The sequence below is a fragment of the Sinohyriopsis cumingii genome, chromosome 5 (assembly GCF_028554795.1).
Source record: "Sinohyriopsis cumingii isolate HCF-2022 chromosome 5, ASM2855479v2, whole genome shotgun sequence".
Lineage (NCBI taxonomy): Eukaryota > Metazoa > Mollusca > Bivalvia > Unionida > Unionidae > Sinohyriopsis > Sinohyriopsis cumingii.
Genome location: NC_142965.1, coordinates 134,709,220 through 134,725,110, shown reverse-complemented (window position 1 = coordinate 134,725,110; position 15,891 = coordinate 134,709,220). Strand labels below are relative to the sequence as shown.

Here is a 15,891-nt window from a genome sequence, read left to right as displayed (position 1 = left end):
ACTACATGACCAGCCAAGGGAGTTGCATGGGCTAAAAACAAACTTCTTGTCTATATGACTTATGAGTAACAATTTGATAGCACACTGGCCACACGTCACCAGCGGGTATCTCAAGTGGTCTCCGTTGTTTCATAAGGACACCTGTTTAAAAAAAAAAAGCAAATTGATACCTCTGCGGAATCAGCTTTGCTAATAGCCTTTTGAAACAAACAGGAGATCCAATGATCTTTTTTCCTGTTAGACGACAAGTTATCACTGCCGTTACGTTGATTAGAGATAATAGAATGAGTGATTAAAAGGAGGATCACAATGATCAATACCATTTGACTGAGCAGTAATAGAATCAGCAGTGACCTCATCAAAAGCCTGACCAATACATGTGTCAGCCAAAGGAATAATTTCCTACTCAACTTTATTTTCAATAGCTCTTTTTGCCACAGCCCTAGTAACTGCACAAGCTGGGTATAAATTAGGGATTTCATTTTCAATAGGATCAAGTTTTTTATTATCTAGACAAGGCTTGTCTGTTATAAGTGTATTAACCACAAACTTATCTCCAGATAAGCTGTTGCCTAGCAATAAATGACCACCCTCAGTGGGCAAAGAACACAGCACCGATAGTCACTGGTCCCAAAACTAAGTCTGATGTTAAATTAGCATTATGGATTGGGCCCTGAATAAAGCCGCACTCTGCTCTCTGAACAAGAACAATAGAAGAAGAAGAAGAATTATAACTAACAGACAAAGGCAAATTATGCCTGATAATAAAAGACGCTGAGAAGCTCCCATGTTCCTTAATATTTTAACAGAGATGGGATTAACAAAATCAGGAATAAATGATATTGAACCTTTTGACATGAATGACTCATAAATCTCCATAATAAATTCCGACCTGGGTTTGTTTGACCCATCAAATGTGTTGTTTCCAATACATGACCATTACCAAATGGCATTGTTCAGAAATCCTTTGAATAATTCACAATTGTTCCAGAACAATATTATTGTCCAAATAATAGGCACTTTTGGTTTCCACTTAACAGTCCAAGCTAATGTCAAGTAAGATCTAAGTACATTATAAAACATTTCTGCAGATTTACAACAGGAAAAAAAGAAATAAGAATGACTTCAACATAGGAATGAATCCGAATATATATAATGTCACGAATTCCCATACACTATGATACTTAAGATAGGGGATGGTCAATGTTTAAGATAGGCGATAATTGCTCAGAAGACGAAGACACACTATGAGACATACAAGCATAATGTTAAATTTTTTATATATAACACTAATAATCCATGTGCTGATACATTCCACCTAAAACCAACTCTTGTGACGATAAAATGGTAATTAAAATTAGATAAACACAAACTGATTCAAGTCTTGCTATCTAGCTCTCATTTAACTGTAAAGTTCAGTCATTCCACTACATTAGGAACTCACCAAAGTCAGATACTTCACTTCAATCCTGGTCTGATTATCACGAATATACAGTTTATTATCCAGTAGTCACCTATATATATGTATATAACAGCCAAACGTGGCCATAAATGAACACTATTCACTTTTCAAATTCTATGATTCCATGCTTATATCTCGAATCTTCCCTCCACCGGCCAAAATGCTCAGATGGTCAGTTGGTTCCTTATTGAGACGTGTACTCCCACACTTCCAATTTACCCTACACTGACCAAAATGCTCGGCGATGTATATTGCGTTACGCACCCTTTCCCGGCACTTCGAATCTGCCATTCACTGGCCCAAACGCACATGTATTCCCTTAAAATCCTAACTTCAATATAGCTCGGTGAGTGTAACCTATTTTCACTCTTGGCAACATATTTCGTCCAAACTGTTAATTTGATGCATTTGTGTGACACACACACACACACACACAAACACACACACACACACACATTGGCGCATACCTAAAAAAGCCACCTGTAATTATCTGTAATTGTTACGGTACATACAGCTAAGTGGTTCTCGAAGCACAAAGATCCCATATTTGATATAAAACTAATGATCAGATTGATGCTGTTCAGTAATGTGTTTCCCTTGTATTTTCGATTTAGATTGTGATTGTATAATTTCTCCCCACCGTTCATACCTATGGCATACAACTTGCCCAATCCAAGATTGTCCAAAAGACTGCACAGCTTGAAAATGAAAGGAAAATCAGTGAAAAAGTCTCTTCTCCTGCAGATACTTTGCAACTGATGGCGCTGTAACACCATCAGTGTGTATTAATATGCTCTTTTGTTAGAAACGGCAGGACAAAAGCTAGAAATGCAGATACTGGATAAAAAGCATTGGATGACGTGTTTGGAAAATTCAAGATAAAGTGGATATAAATCTAACACGTAACAAAGCTTTATTTTGTTTAGTTTTCAATTTCTATATGCTGGAATTAATATTAAATTGCTTCTACTACGTTAAGACATTGCGCTTAGTTTACAGAGTGCTGAATGTCGCTCCGACACTACAGTAGATTAACTGATTTAAGACCGTCACCTTATCCCTAGCAATCATCATATCAGGTTTAGCTGATAGTCATACCGCCAATCAAAACAATGAAAGCTTTCTTAATGATAGTCATGCCGCTAATCAAAACAATGAAAGTTTTCTTAATATAGTCATGCCGCCAATCAAAACAATGAAGCTTTCTTAATGATAGTCATACCGCCAATCAAAACAATGAAAGCTTTCTTAATGATAGTCATGCCGCCAATCAAAACAATGAAAGCTTTCTTAATGTCTGAAGGATTCATTCGAGATGACTTACTAGTGAAAGGTACAAATCTAAAAACGGACTCATCTATATTGATAACAAAGACTTCAATTGTAGGAGAAAACATTGACACTTGTTCAACCTTTAAATGAAACGAGAGAAAATTACTTCTTGCAAAAGAAGTTCGATTAATATTCTATATTTAGTTTCAACAGACTGTACTAGCTCAACGGTGTTTTCGCATTTATGTATGCATTTTATTTATTTTCAGCCTGCAGTCTGCTAACGCCAAGAATGACCAGTTGTCCAAACAGCTTGAAAATGAAAGGAAGATAAAAGAGGAAACCCTTATCAGGTATATCGTGCTAAAGAATCTATTACATTATAATTGTTACATTAACATCAGCTAGATATGTTCAGAATAATATAATTTGGTAATTGTTATACAACGAATGATTTGATCTATGGTGTTTGGTATTTGGTGTTGTCTTGCATTTGATAATTACTTTAACTAAATTTTCGCTACAGTTATACACTTTCATAAGTTTTAGAATGCAATTTGCCCAAATCAGGATTGTCCTAATAACTGCGCAGCTTGAAAATGAAAGAAAGGTCAGTGAAGACTCTCTTCTCTTGAAGATACATTGCTCTAGTTGGCGCTGTAACAATACCATGAATAAAAATTAAACAAAATAGATAAAATCACATACCAGGAGTTGCAAAATATATAGATATACATAACACTTCCCCTCGTAAGGAAAATAAAGATGTATGTAATAAAGCTTTCTTTTTCCATATTAATCAAACACATAAGTGATAATAATGCAATTAGACAGGAAGTTATATAATGAATGTATAAATATGCATGCAATATAATGCAATATAAAACTCCCATACACGTGAAAGAGCACCTGTGATAAAATTCTATTTTCCGTTGATGTGCCAAATATTGATGTTGTGTTCTTGCAACATCAAACTGCACCTAAACAGTCTCTGATTTTTAATTTTCATTGTGTTGATGAAAGTAAGGGGGTTGTCATCAGTGAATACATTAATCGGAGAAGGAGCTGAATTAATATACAATCCAGTGTTGTAAAGGCAAAATTAAAGCAAAATACTCCCTCTCAGTAGTGGAATAATTTATCTGGTGCTATTTAATTTCTCAGAGAAGTATCACACTGGATTGTCCATGCCATTTTTATCTTCCTGAATCAATACGCCACCAACCCATCCAACACTTGCACCAATAGACATCTTAAACCATTAGTTTGAAATCTGTAGCTGAAAGAATTGATACAATTTTAAGTATGGCCTTTAATTTATGAAAACTCTCCTGTTATTTTAATGATGCACAAAATTATACATTGATTCTTTTAAATCCAGTTGGGGGTGGGGGGTGCGGAGGAGATATGAAGCAGGAAAAGCTATTTTCTTTAAGATTATAGATTATTACTATGATTCTTTTAAATCCGGTTGGGGGTCGGGGTGCGGAGGAGATATGAAGCGGGAAAAGATAGTTTCTTTAAGATTATAGATTATTACTATTACCTATTGGGTTGTATTCTGTATTATTCAAAATTAGTCCCCAATCTATTCATTTCCATCGAAGAGACCGAGTCTTTCCTTATGTTTAGTAGGATGATATGTATCGGTCTTATACCAGGATTTATGCAAAAGGTACGATTTTTTCAGTCACATGAATGGTTCATGCAATAGTATTTATTTGTTTCTCAGACTGAGTTCTCTGGCATCCAATATGCTCAGAGACAACAATCCAAATATTGCTGACCTGAGTGATCCACACAGACCAACCAAGCTCTGTGAACAGTTTTCTGAGCTTTACGACAACGAATGGACAGATGCCTTCGATGAACTTCAGAAGATATCGGGTGACAAAGAAGACAAGGAAATTATATCCTACCTGCTGCGCTTTTTGCTTGTATGTTCTTATCCAAAATATGTATATAATTTTTTTACTGCGACGAATATGTATTAGATATTAAGCGGCTGCTACTTGCCTGGCATGTAATGTGGACATATTAGAAACTAGACAAAATAATCTTAGTTTTAAAGAGATAGGAATATAACTATTTATTCGTAAAACATCATTTTCAAACCTACTGTTCAATCCTTAATAAAAGTTGAGAGCTTTATGTTAATTACTTGGTTATGAAATAAGTTGTATCAACGTTGTAATGTTAAAAAATATTAGTATTTTGTTCAGACTTTGACCGAATGTAAATGAAGGTGCGTGCCTGGTTTCTCTGCGAACAATCACAAACATAAACAACCAGGCCAATATATTATTAAAAACAAATGGTATTATCGTTTAAATGAAACATAATAATAATAATAAGAACAATAATAATAATAAAAATAATAATGATGAGGACTTTGCATAGTGACTAATCTTTAGAAGCTCTAAGCGGTTTACAACATTAGACAACACCTATAACATAAAAAAATATATAATGATATGATTACAAAAAACAAACACAATGAAATTAGGAAACATAAAAAAACATGCTGAAATATTTAAGGTAGGAAACATTATTAGGTCTTTAAGTTTGTTCTTGCAGTCGAAATAAGTGAGTTTTAAGAGCACACTTGAACGGGATCACTGTGTCTTTGTGTCTAAGTTCAGTGGGCAATTCATTCCACATTGCTGGGCCCTGGTATGCAAAAGAATGATGTCCATATGACTTCGTTTTCATAGTGGGAATAATGAGTATACGATTGTCAGAAGAGGAGCGTAAGTATCTTGCTGGTGTGTACACATGTGTGATGTCAGATAGGTATGTTGGACTAGAGTCCATCCGTGAAACGTAGTGCAGAGAACAAATTTTGTGTTTGATTCTGGATCGAATGGATAGCCAGTGTAGGGTACAGAGCAGCGGGGAGGTGTGCTCTGATCGTAGTACTCTAAATATGATCCGAGCAGCTCTGTTTTGAACATTTTGAAGTTTCTGGAGTAGATATTGAGATGAACCAGACATATTTGAGTTACAATAGTCCAGTCTTGAAAGTACTAATGAACACACAAGTGTTTTAGTGGCATCAACTGAAAGATATTGCGAATGGAGCTGATGCATCTCAGCTCAATATATGCAGCCTTGCATATGTTCATGACATGTTGGTGCAATGTGAGTGTACTGTCCAGAGTAACACCTAAGTTTCATACTGACTGTGTGAATTTAATGTTGATGTTGCTGATATTTATTGTTTGTGGTAAAGGATATGAATGAGAAAGTCTTTGTTTTGTGATCAGAGTGGCCTCAGTTTTATCATCATTCATCTGCAGCTTGTTACATGTCATCCATGATTTCACATCAGAAATGCACCTCTCTACACCTTGGATGGTAGCATCAACTTCAGTTGGGTGGCTAGATTTGTATATTTGGGTGTCATCAGCGTACAATTGGTGAGACACTGGATGATGATCTATGACACTTGAGTGTATATAATGAAGAGAACAGTTCCAAGAACAGACCCTTGTGGAACACAACAACATAGATTAACTGGGCTGGATTGTATTCCATTTGCAGATACAATTTGTGTCCTGTTGACCAAGTAGGACTTGAACCACAGTAAGGCTGTATCATGAATGCTAAATACATGCTGGAGACGGTGAAGTAATATATCATGGTCTATTGTGTCAAATGCTGCAGACAAATCAACGAGGGTGAGAGCTGTAATCTTTCCGCTATCCAAAGCCAAGAGAATGTCATTAACAACTTTTAGAAGAGTAGTTTGAGTATTGTGGCAAGGGCGATATGCAGATTGTACATTGCTAATAAGACTATTTGAATTCAGATGAGATACAAGCTGGGATAGAACAACCTTTTCTAATATTTTCGATATGAATGGGAGATTAGAAACTGGGCGGTAAGTTCTTTAAATCGTTATGGTCTAGTGTTGGTTTCTTCAGCAGAGACTTTACAATGGCAGTTTTGAAAAATGATGGGAATTCCCCGGATGAGAGAGAGGTATTAATAATAACAGTTAGTGAAGGCCATACTGGATCTAAGCACTCAAGCAGCAGTGATGTTGGAATTGGATCAAGTTCACATGACTTTGGTGCACTCTTCATCAGGATTGTACGTATGAAATCCATAGAGACAGGTTCAAATGTTGCTAATGTTGCCACTGAAATTATGTATCCCAACTGTATGGTGATGACGAGTTAATTGAAATTGTGGTGTCAAGCTTATCTCTAATGGTTTATACTTTGTCACGGAAGAAATTTGCAAACATGTCCAGAAGTTTGACTGGAGAGAAGGTAGTTGCAAGTGGTGTACATTTGTTCCTTGACATTTACTTGTTAGTAATCTCGAAGAGCTCTTTGCAGCTGGAGCTTTTGATGATCTTAATACTGTAGTGAACTGATTTCACTGCATGGACTATATTTATGACATTCTTCTTAGCAGCTTCATAGATTTGCTTATGAATACCAAGTGTGATGGAAAGCCAAAGCCTCTCAGCTTTTAACAGTGTGAAGCTGGTCCTTAACACTGCTATACCATGGAGAACACTTTTGAATTGATACTCTGCACTTGGTAGCTGCGGCATGTTTGTCGAGCTATGAACGCAGGCAGTTATCATGTTGTTCTGCTGTAGGAGGTAAGCAAGTTGTTAGGTTTGCTTGGATGTCGTGCATTAGTTTGGTTCTATTTATCATACGGAGGTTTCTTTTAGTAGCAGATAAAGGCGGAGGGTTAGGGACTGATACATCAAGATGGCATATAATGCAGAGGTGATCTGATGCAAGTTCGTGGGATACCGGGGAGGACCGTAGAATGTTATCATCAGGTCTATGACAAATCCAGTCTAAAATGTGGCTATGTTTATGGGTGGGTTGGTTGACTGACTGTTTGAGGTTGAAAACATTAATGGAATCTAGGAGTTTTGATGTGTTTGGGTTTCTGGGACAGTCAAAGTGAAAGTTGAAATCTCCAAAATTAATCAGGTTGCCACCTTTCGAATTTCCATACTCCAGGAGATTCGGAAACTGCTCCAAAAAGAAAGATTCTGTAAGCTTGTTTTTTCTACTAGGATGAGGGCGGTATAGGCAGAGGAAATGGATTGACCTTTGCTCCAGTGTGAGTGTGGTTTGGACTAGTTCAAACGATGTGTGGTCGATATTGAATGTTGGGGTGTGGTTAAGACGTTTGATGATGGAGTTCTTTGTGATGAAAGCACTTCCAGTTCCACGAGAGTGGCGGGGGAACGACTTAATGGAGTGACCAGTGTGTGTTAGATTTATGCACTTGGGCTAATCACCTGAGTTTTTAGCTATGTTTCGGTCAGGAAAAAGACGTCGATATTCTGGTCATTGATAAAATTAACTATTTCTGTGCACTTTTCCAGTGGTCCTACTGATTGGGCATTGAATAATGCAATATGCAGAGGTATCTCTCGAATAGTTGACACAAAGATTGACAATTTAATAGGGATTTGAATGAGGTTATCTAAATTAACGGTCAAATTTTTAAATTGTTGAGCCGGAAAGGGCATAAGGGAGATAACTGGAATTCTTCTTCCTGTTCTACGCCGGCCAGCTTTTAAACAACATTTCTTTTTTCGCTTCTTTTTACATTTAAGTAATGATGAATCTAGTCCAAGTTCATTTAGTCTAGAGCACTATGTAGTGTGGAGAGCCAAGGAGTGGTCATTTAACGCAATTAATGATGGTCCATCATAGCATAAATGGGTTGACTGGCGAGTATCACGTGATGGCGGTTTGTTCAACAACAACGGAAGTTGTAGCAGTGGAGCAAGACAGCTGTGAAAAAGTCTAATTCTTCTTGTTTCCAAAACAAGGAGGTGAAGAAACACATACAAACTGAACAGCCAATACATGATGAACACAATAACGTAGACGAAGACAGGCAACAGCACATATATCATGAAAATGGGACACAAAACGGAACAGCTGCTTCAGGCCGGTTAAGCGATAGCGGCCATCTTGAACATTAGCATATGAACATATTTTATTACCTGGAATGACTTAATTTCAATCGATATTGAAAGGCATGTCTACAAATGTATACATTCCGTTCCGTCTAATGTACTTTTCCCATACCTAATTATTAAGATAACACACATATTGCCTGCATTATACAGATAAAAGACCAAGCTAGTTGTTATCATGGCTGCACGTTCTATGTTTCGAGCCAATTCATTACTTTCAGAGTACCGAGTCAGCTCATGCAACTTTTTGTTTGCCCATAACGCGTATCGTGGCCGTTTCAACAATTGGTATACATAAAATTAAGGTTACATATTCGCTGAAAGAATGCTAAGTACTGCTTCATGCATTTTGTCCATTATGCAAATACTCGAAAATCATGAATTAATAGTTAATTTTAATCATCTCATCTGTTAACGCCAGTTCCTATTTGTTATTTTAAATGTCAACTATATATACATATAAATATATATATATATATATATATATATATATATATATATATATATATATATATATATATATATATATATATCATAGAAAGAAGTATACTCATCCAAGGATTTTGAACACTTTCAGCATTTTTGTACAAATCCTGAAACAAAATGTAACAACTTTATCATGCAAAATGGCTGTCATCCAATGATTTAGAACGCTTTCAGTGTTGAGTTACTAATCCGGAAGTACAATGTATCAACTATTTAAACCAAATAGTATCTGCTTCTTTACACAACGTATGTTGATTACCTGATTAATTATGCAAATCGTCCTCTTAAGAAAGAAAAACATGTTTGCATTCAAAATGAAAATGATAAATAAAAACAACAGTGACGTCAGTCTGTGAATACATTAGTCTATTTGAATACAATGCAGTAATTATACGTCTTCAGGTAAACTATGAAGGTAAAACAGACAGATAAATTGATGGAGTTATGGTTTTCAAAATAAAACAATCAGGTATCGAAATAAGAAGATAATTTTTCCAACTTTCAGGAAATTAATTCAGTGTGCAGCAGTTTGTCGGCCTCAAAGCTGAACGAAATACAAAGGCAATTTGTGCTTCCGGCCGAGCCATCTGTAAGTTTCTAATCACTTGGGATAAATCCGCATTTCTTTATTAATTTTTAAAAAAATTAATTTCATTCATCATTTCAGCATTCATTTATTACCGAGATACGATATAATTAAAACGTTGCAAAATACACGCATTTGAAAGAGTGAATATATATATATATATATATATATATATATATATATATATATATATATATATATATATATATATATATAATCCTCAGAAAACAACTTGCCTCGCTTTTTTGGAGTGCCAGCACAGGAAGCTTAATACACGATATGGTTACCATATGAAACTGCTCATACTGACAAATCACTTTGATGCCATGATATTTATTGGAGTTATGGTCCCTTTTTACTAGTGTCTGTAAGCAGTGCCTGACACAATCCCAATATCATAACCTCAACTTGTCTCACAGTTTCCTTTATGGTTGCTTGAAATACTTAACACATAGTATGGTAATTATTCTGAAGTCACACATATTGACAAATTACTATTCTCGTGCAATTTGTATTGGAGTTATTGCCCTTTACGACTTACAGTTTGTTTAAAGGTCACCTGCCACCTATATTGTACAAACGTGTGATATTATTATAGTTATAAACAAAACGCATTGGTTATGTATGCACACCATAAAAATGTTTAATTAGACTTAAAACTCCGCTTTATAAAATAAAAAAATTATTCGGCAATCTTTTAAATGCAAGTAGATGTGCGTGTATTAATTTATGTTGAGCCTGGTGCAGAATTTTACACAGGTATCATCCTTTCGTAAAACAAAAGTTTGAGTTGTGTGATATCTCTAACTGAATTTTATTAACATGTACAGTCTTGCACTTTCTGATGGATTACCGTCATACTTGGGGCCAATTATGCATCTGTAGATATGCATATAGATCTGTTCCTGTATTACCTTAGTATTTTAATAGAGTTTTTGCCTCCTCTTAATCAGAACTGGGTGCAGAATATTCCATAATCTTTTCATTTCACTTTGTCATGCACTTATGATAAGACTGCAGCGACCATCAAGCAAATATGCCCATATTTACCAATAACCATGCACCATGTTTTCATGACTTTTATAACGGATATTACCTTTTTGTATTTGAAGCTCTAGAAAACTAGTATCCAGAATTGTTTTGAAAGGAGACCGTGTTGTATTGTTTGCCTATTGATGGGATGATGGAGAGGCGTTGATATATCTATGTTAGAAATTACTTATCGTTTCTTGTATACCTCTTGCATAGTTTTCCATCAGACTTGGCATTTACTGAATTTTAATTATTATTATTATTATTAGTAGTAGTAGTAGTATTAACGGGATAGCAGAAAAGACTGCGATGAAATTGTGTACCATTTAACATTTAATTAGAAAACAAATATTGTTAATATCTTTATCGTTATTTTCTTACGTCATTAATGATTGATCTGCTAAAATTGATTATTAGGCTATAAAATCAATAGCATACCATTGAACTATTGTTTGCATATGCGTGTTAATGCATCATGGGCAGATCCCAGTTTTATATACAAGTACTATTAGTATATGAAATGGCTTTATGCCAACACTTTAAAATTGTTGTTCATTATGATCACCAATACTGGTAAATGGGATGTAATGATTCTTTCTAAGTACTGTTATAATCACTGATACTGGAAATGTGCTGTAGTGACTCAATTATAGCCTCTTAAATAACAACGCCTGATTGATATATATATATATATATATATATATATATATATATATATATATATATATATATATATACACACACAGGTGTAAACTGTGTTCTTATAGTGGCAAGTGGGCAGATGGGATCATATAAACACACATAAAATTGGTTTGCATTAAACATATTCAGCTATTGATAAATTCGTACGGTATTTGAAAGCTTCTGCAATAGTTGGTTTAGATAATGCAAATCTATTCTCTTGCATGTTCGTGTTTATCATTGGCTGCCTATTTTAAGGTTGTTTAAATATTGTTTTTAAGAATACAGCTTACTAAAGAATGTCTCAATATTGGTTTTTTCTGAAGATTGCTTGTAGGCATCTTTTTTTAACATTAGTCTATGCTGTTGATCAGGTAATGAGCAATTATATTTATTGATCAGGTAATGAGCAATTATTTTTATTGCTCAGGTAATGAGCAATTATCTTTATTGATCAGGTAATGAGTAATTATCTTTATTGATCAGGTAATGAGCAATTATCTTTATTGATCAGGTAATGAGCAATTATTTTTATTGCTCAGGTAATGAGCAATTATCTTTATTGATCAGGTAATGAGCAATTATCTTTATTGATCAGGTAATGAGCAATTATCTTTATTGATAAGGTAATGATCAATTATTTTTATTGATAAGGTAATGAGCAATAAACTTTATTGATCAGTTAATGGGCAATAATCTTTCATGATCTGGTAATGGGCACCAATCTTTATTGATCTTGTAACGAGCAATAATCTTTATTGATCAGGTGATGAGCAATAATATTTCATGATTTGGCAGTGAGCAGTACTCTTTATTGATCAGGTAATGAGCAACTATATTGATCTGGTAATGAGCAATTATATTTATTGATCTGGTAATGAGCATTTATCATTATTGATCTTGTAATGAGCAATCATCTTTATTGATCAGGCAATGAACAATTGATTTTATTATCTTTATTGATCTGGTAGTGAGCAAATAAGCTTTACTGATCAGGCAATTGACAATTATCTTTATTGATCTGGTAATGAGCAATAATCTTTATTGATCTGGTAATGAGCAATTATCTTTATCATTTCAGGATGAGAACAAAGTACATCCAGAACTATTCAAAACAATTAAAGACGAAATAAAATCAACTGCACCCAAATATCTTAAAGATGTTAAAGTGGTAAGAGATTCCGTCAAATTGGTGAGAGGTTTTGTCTGTGTCAAAGTGGTGAGAGGTTATGTCTGTGTCAAAGTGGTGAGAGGTTTTGTATGTCAAATTGGTGAGAGGGTATGCCTCTGTTAAAGTAGTAAGATGTTCTGTCTTATGTTAAAGTGAAAGGAGGTTCTATCTTATGTCACATAAAGTTATATTGATAATTTTGATGTAGGCAATGTAGAGGAAAGTTAAATTGATCACTTTTGAACATGTGACCAAATGCAGTTGATATATCTTTGTTGAATTACAGTTATTGTAACCAATCACCTAATGTAAAATATGTATAACAATGTTAACTTTAAAGTGGTGTGTTAAATTGATTTGCACCATAAAGTATTGACCATTTATTATACACATAAATTGAAATTGATTTCACTTCGCAGCACGTGCATAGCCATCTAAAGAAATGGCTGCCATGGAAATCTTTAGAAAGTTGTATGGAGTCTGGAAATGTGAAAAGATATATTGACAAATGTACAGATGTGTGTTGGTACATGTCTGTCCAGGATCCGCAACTGTTTATGGAGGGAGACCAGAGTCCATGCAAGAAATTTGACTCCAGCAAGTACAGGGAATATACGAAACAAGGACCATATGAGGAGTTCGTTGTTTGGCCTGTCCTCTATCTCTACCGAGGGGGACCAATGCTTTCCAAAGGTGTCGCACAGGGTTCAAAGTTAAAAGATAAAATAAGCGCAGACGACTGATATTTGACTCCTAGTATAAAGTGTCATTGTGCTTTGTTCATTTTGTAAGGTCCAAAGAATGTGGGGTCTTTTTCCATGTTAAAAAATTTACCATCCAATATACAAATATAATAGAACATTTCTATGTGATAGTTTCTCAGTTTCTTTTCGACAAATGATGCATATCAAAGGTAATGTTCGGCAGAACAGTAATCCTACCATGGTGCTGCTAAGTCCATTCCGGTTATTAACCAAGTTAGTTGAAAGTGACAAAGTTTTGGTAGATTTTAGTACGTTTTGCTAACGATCATATATCATTTGATTTCGTCTTAAAAAAGTTTTTTGATCCACATATCCGGTCTTTTAAACAACATATCCGGTCTTTTATTCGACATATCTGCTCTTTTAAACAACATATCCGGTCTTTTAGTCGACATATCTGGTCTTTATGTCCCTCTCTTAATATGCTACTTATATTTCTTAATTATAAAACTATTAGAAATTCACGGCATTCAATCAAATTAATTTTTTTCTGTATTTAACCATATTATTGTATTCACGGTATTTAAACCAAATTCTGATATAAAACTTTCTTTATATAATTACATATTCACTTGCAATGACTGACTATGCGCTAATGTGAACACATGTAATAAGAAAAAATCTATCTTGTGTTCTCTTACTTACTTCGTCTTTAACCTGAAATACGAACAGAACTCAGAACTCGAGCAATTGAAATTTGTCCATCTTGTACCTGGCATACGTGTGATTGCTTCTTAAAGAATGACTTCAGACAAGCGCTCGAAGTCAAGATCTCAGAAGAGCCTTATGAATGTTGTACTCTTTTGAGTTAGATGATTCCAAGAGAGGATGAATTTGCTATTTGCCAGCTGTCGATGCCCACTGCAAGTTTATTTATTACTTCTGCGTCAATGCACGGGATTATATTAATTTTAAAGATGCAAATGTACCGAAATCCAATTAAGAAGCTATTATTGACATAGAGGTGCAGTACTAATTTATTTTCTCGCAACAGTGAAAGGTGATAAGGTACGGCTTTTACTATGGTAGTTTCATTTGGCTAAAAATGTCAATAGACATACTTGTAACAATAAACTTTTTACAAGTGAATTTTTGGCACGCTAATAAAGTTCTGTCCTGGAATGAATATTTACGATAAAAAAGTGAATTTAATCTTGGCTATATTTGGAATGTAGATTATAAACATAAGCATGAGTTCAGTACACCAGCAAGGACGACAACTTGTGATAACACTGTCCCATAGAAAGTCTTTTGAAACTATTTAAATTCAATCTATATCATCAATTATGTTATTTAAAACATAATATATGATCTTTGAAAGGTAATCCTTATCTCATTTTATATTTCTTCCTATGCACATTAACTTGCATTAGAAACTCGTAGGTTGTTTATTACTTTATAAACATTGTAGCCCCTCCCCCCTCCTCAAAATAATCATAGTACATGAAGTTCAATTTTCAGCCTTACAGTTTAATAGCCTGTCAAGTTCAAGTTGTAGAAATATAGGTCACAACAAATTTGAAGAAATATCTACCAATGCATAACACAATTTGAAAATACTTGGTATTAGTCAGGTCTGTGGCACTTTATGAAACAAACGAAAGCTTTATAATATTTACTATTATTATGTATATTTAATTAAATTGTTTGTCTGTTAGTTTTATTTTTTATTCCTTTACATGTTATTGTAATGTAACAATGTTTGCTGGACTTGCCCTTGTCCAAAATTGAGTTCAGTTCTGTTTGACCTGATTTACTTTTTTTATTTTATTGATGTAAACAACTAATAATAGATTCATTATTCTCTGGGTATGAGCTCATTGACCACATTATTGTTCAGGTAAACATGTTGATTTGGGTCATGGTTTTGGGGATTCCAAAGTGAATTGTATAGGGCATTATGTTTTCAATAAACAAGGCTCATTAAAACACGCTCGAAAGTTATTTCCCATTAGGTAATGTTGTTTTTAGAAAATGCTAATTTGTGACCTGAGGTCAATGAGAAAACTATATTATCTTGTGACTGTCATGATTTTACCAGTTGTGCTTTAATGTCTGGCACTTTAAGTTCAATTATGTTGTGTCCAGTTTGGGCTGAATTCTATTTTCTTCAAATTATTGAATTCAAGTCATTATTGTCTCTGGAAATACAAAAGTGCTCTGACAAAATTCTTGGATAAATATATTCATTGGAATTTATACTGAAGTCAAAGCTCGAATAATATTTATGTGATCAACAAGAAACTGTTGGCACATAAGTACAACACAGGGCTCAACAGGCACGTCATCGCCTTCAATATTTGATCTCTTCGGGATTTGAACTGAGTTTTATTCAGAACTTTTTATTCCTAGGACTCGTGTCTTTAATTTTTGGATTATTTTTGGATTTAATTCACAAAATTGTAAGTTCTTTTTTCTCTTATTTTTCACTTTGTATTCTAGGGGAATAAATTATTTTTGAAAATTTTA

General features: G+C 34.3%; 1 protein-coding gene across 9 annotated transcripts in view; it reads left to right on the top strand.

Moving 5' to 3' along the window:
- LOC149800285 (uncharacterized) overlaps positions 1 to 15,891 on the top strand; it is a 45,421-nt gene extending 29,530 nt beyond the window's left edge. For all 9 annotated transcript variants that reach the window (XM_089959882.1, XM_089959885.1, XM_089959884.1 and 6 more), the window contains 5 exons: positions 3,004 to 3,087; positions 4,467 to 4,671; positions 9,694 to 9,777; positions 12,569 to 12,658; positions 13,078 to 15,891. In XM_089959882.1, coding sequence (XP_089816008.1) covers positions 3,004 to 3,087; positions 4,467 to 4,671; positions 9,694 to 9,777; positions 12,569 to 12,658; positions 13,078 to 13,401 — 787 coding nt within the window. In that variant the 3' untranslated portion in view covers positions 13,402 to 15,891. The remainder of the gene's footprint in view (positions 1 to 3,003; positions 3,088 to 4,466; positions 4,672 to 9,693; positions 9,778 to 12,568; positions 12,659 to 13,077) is intronic.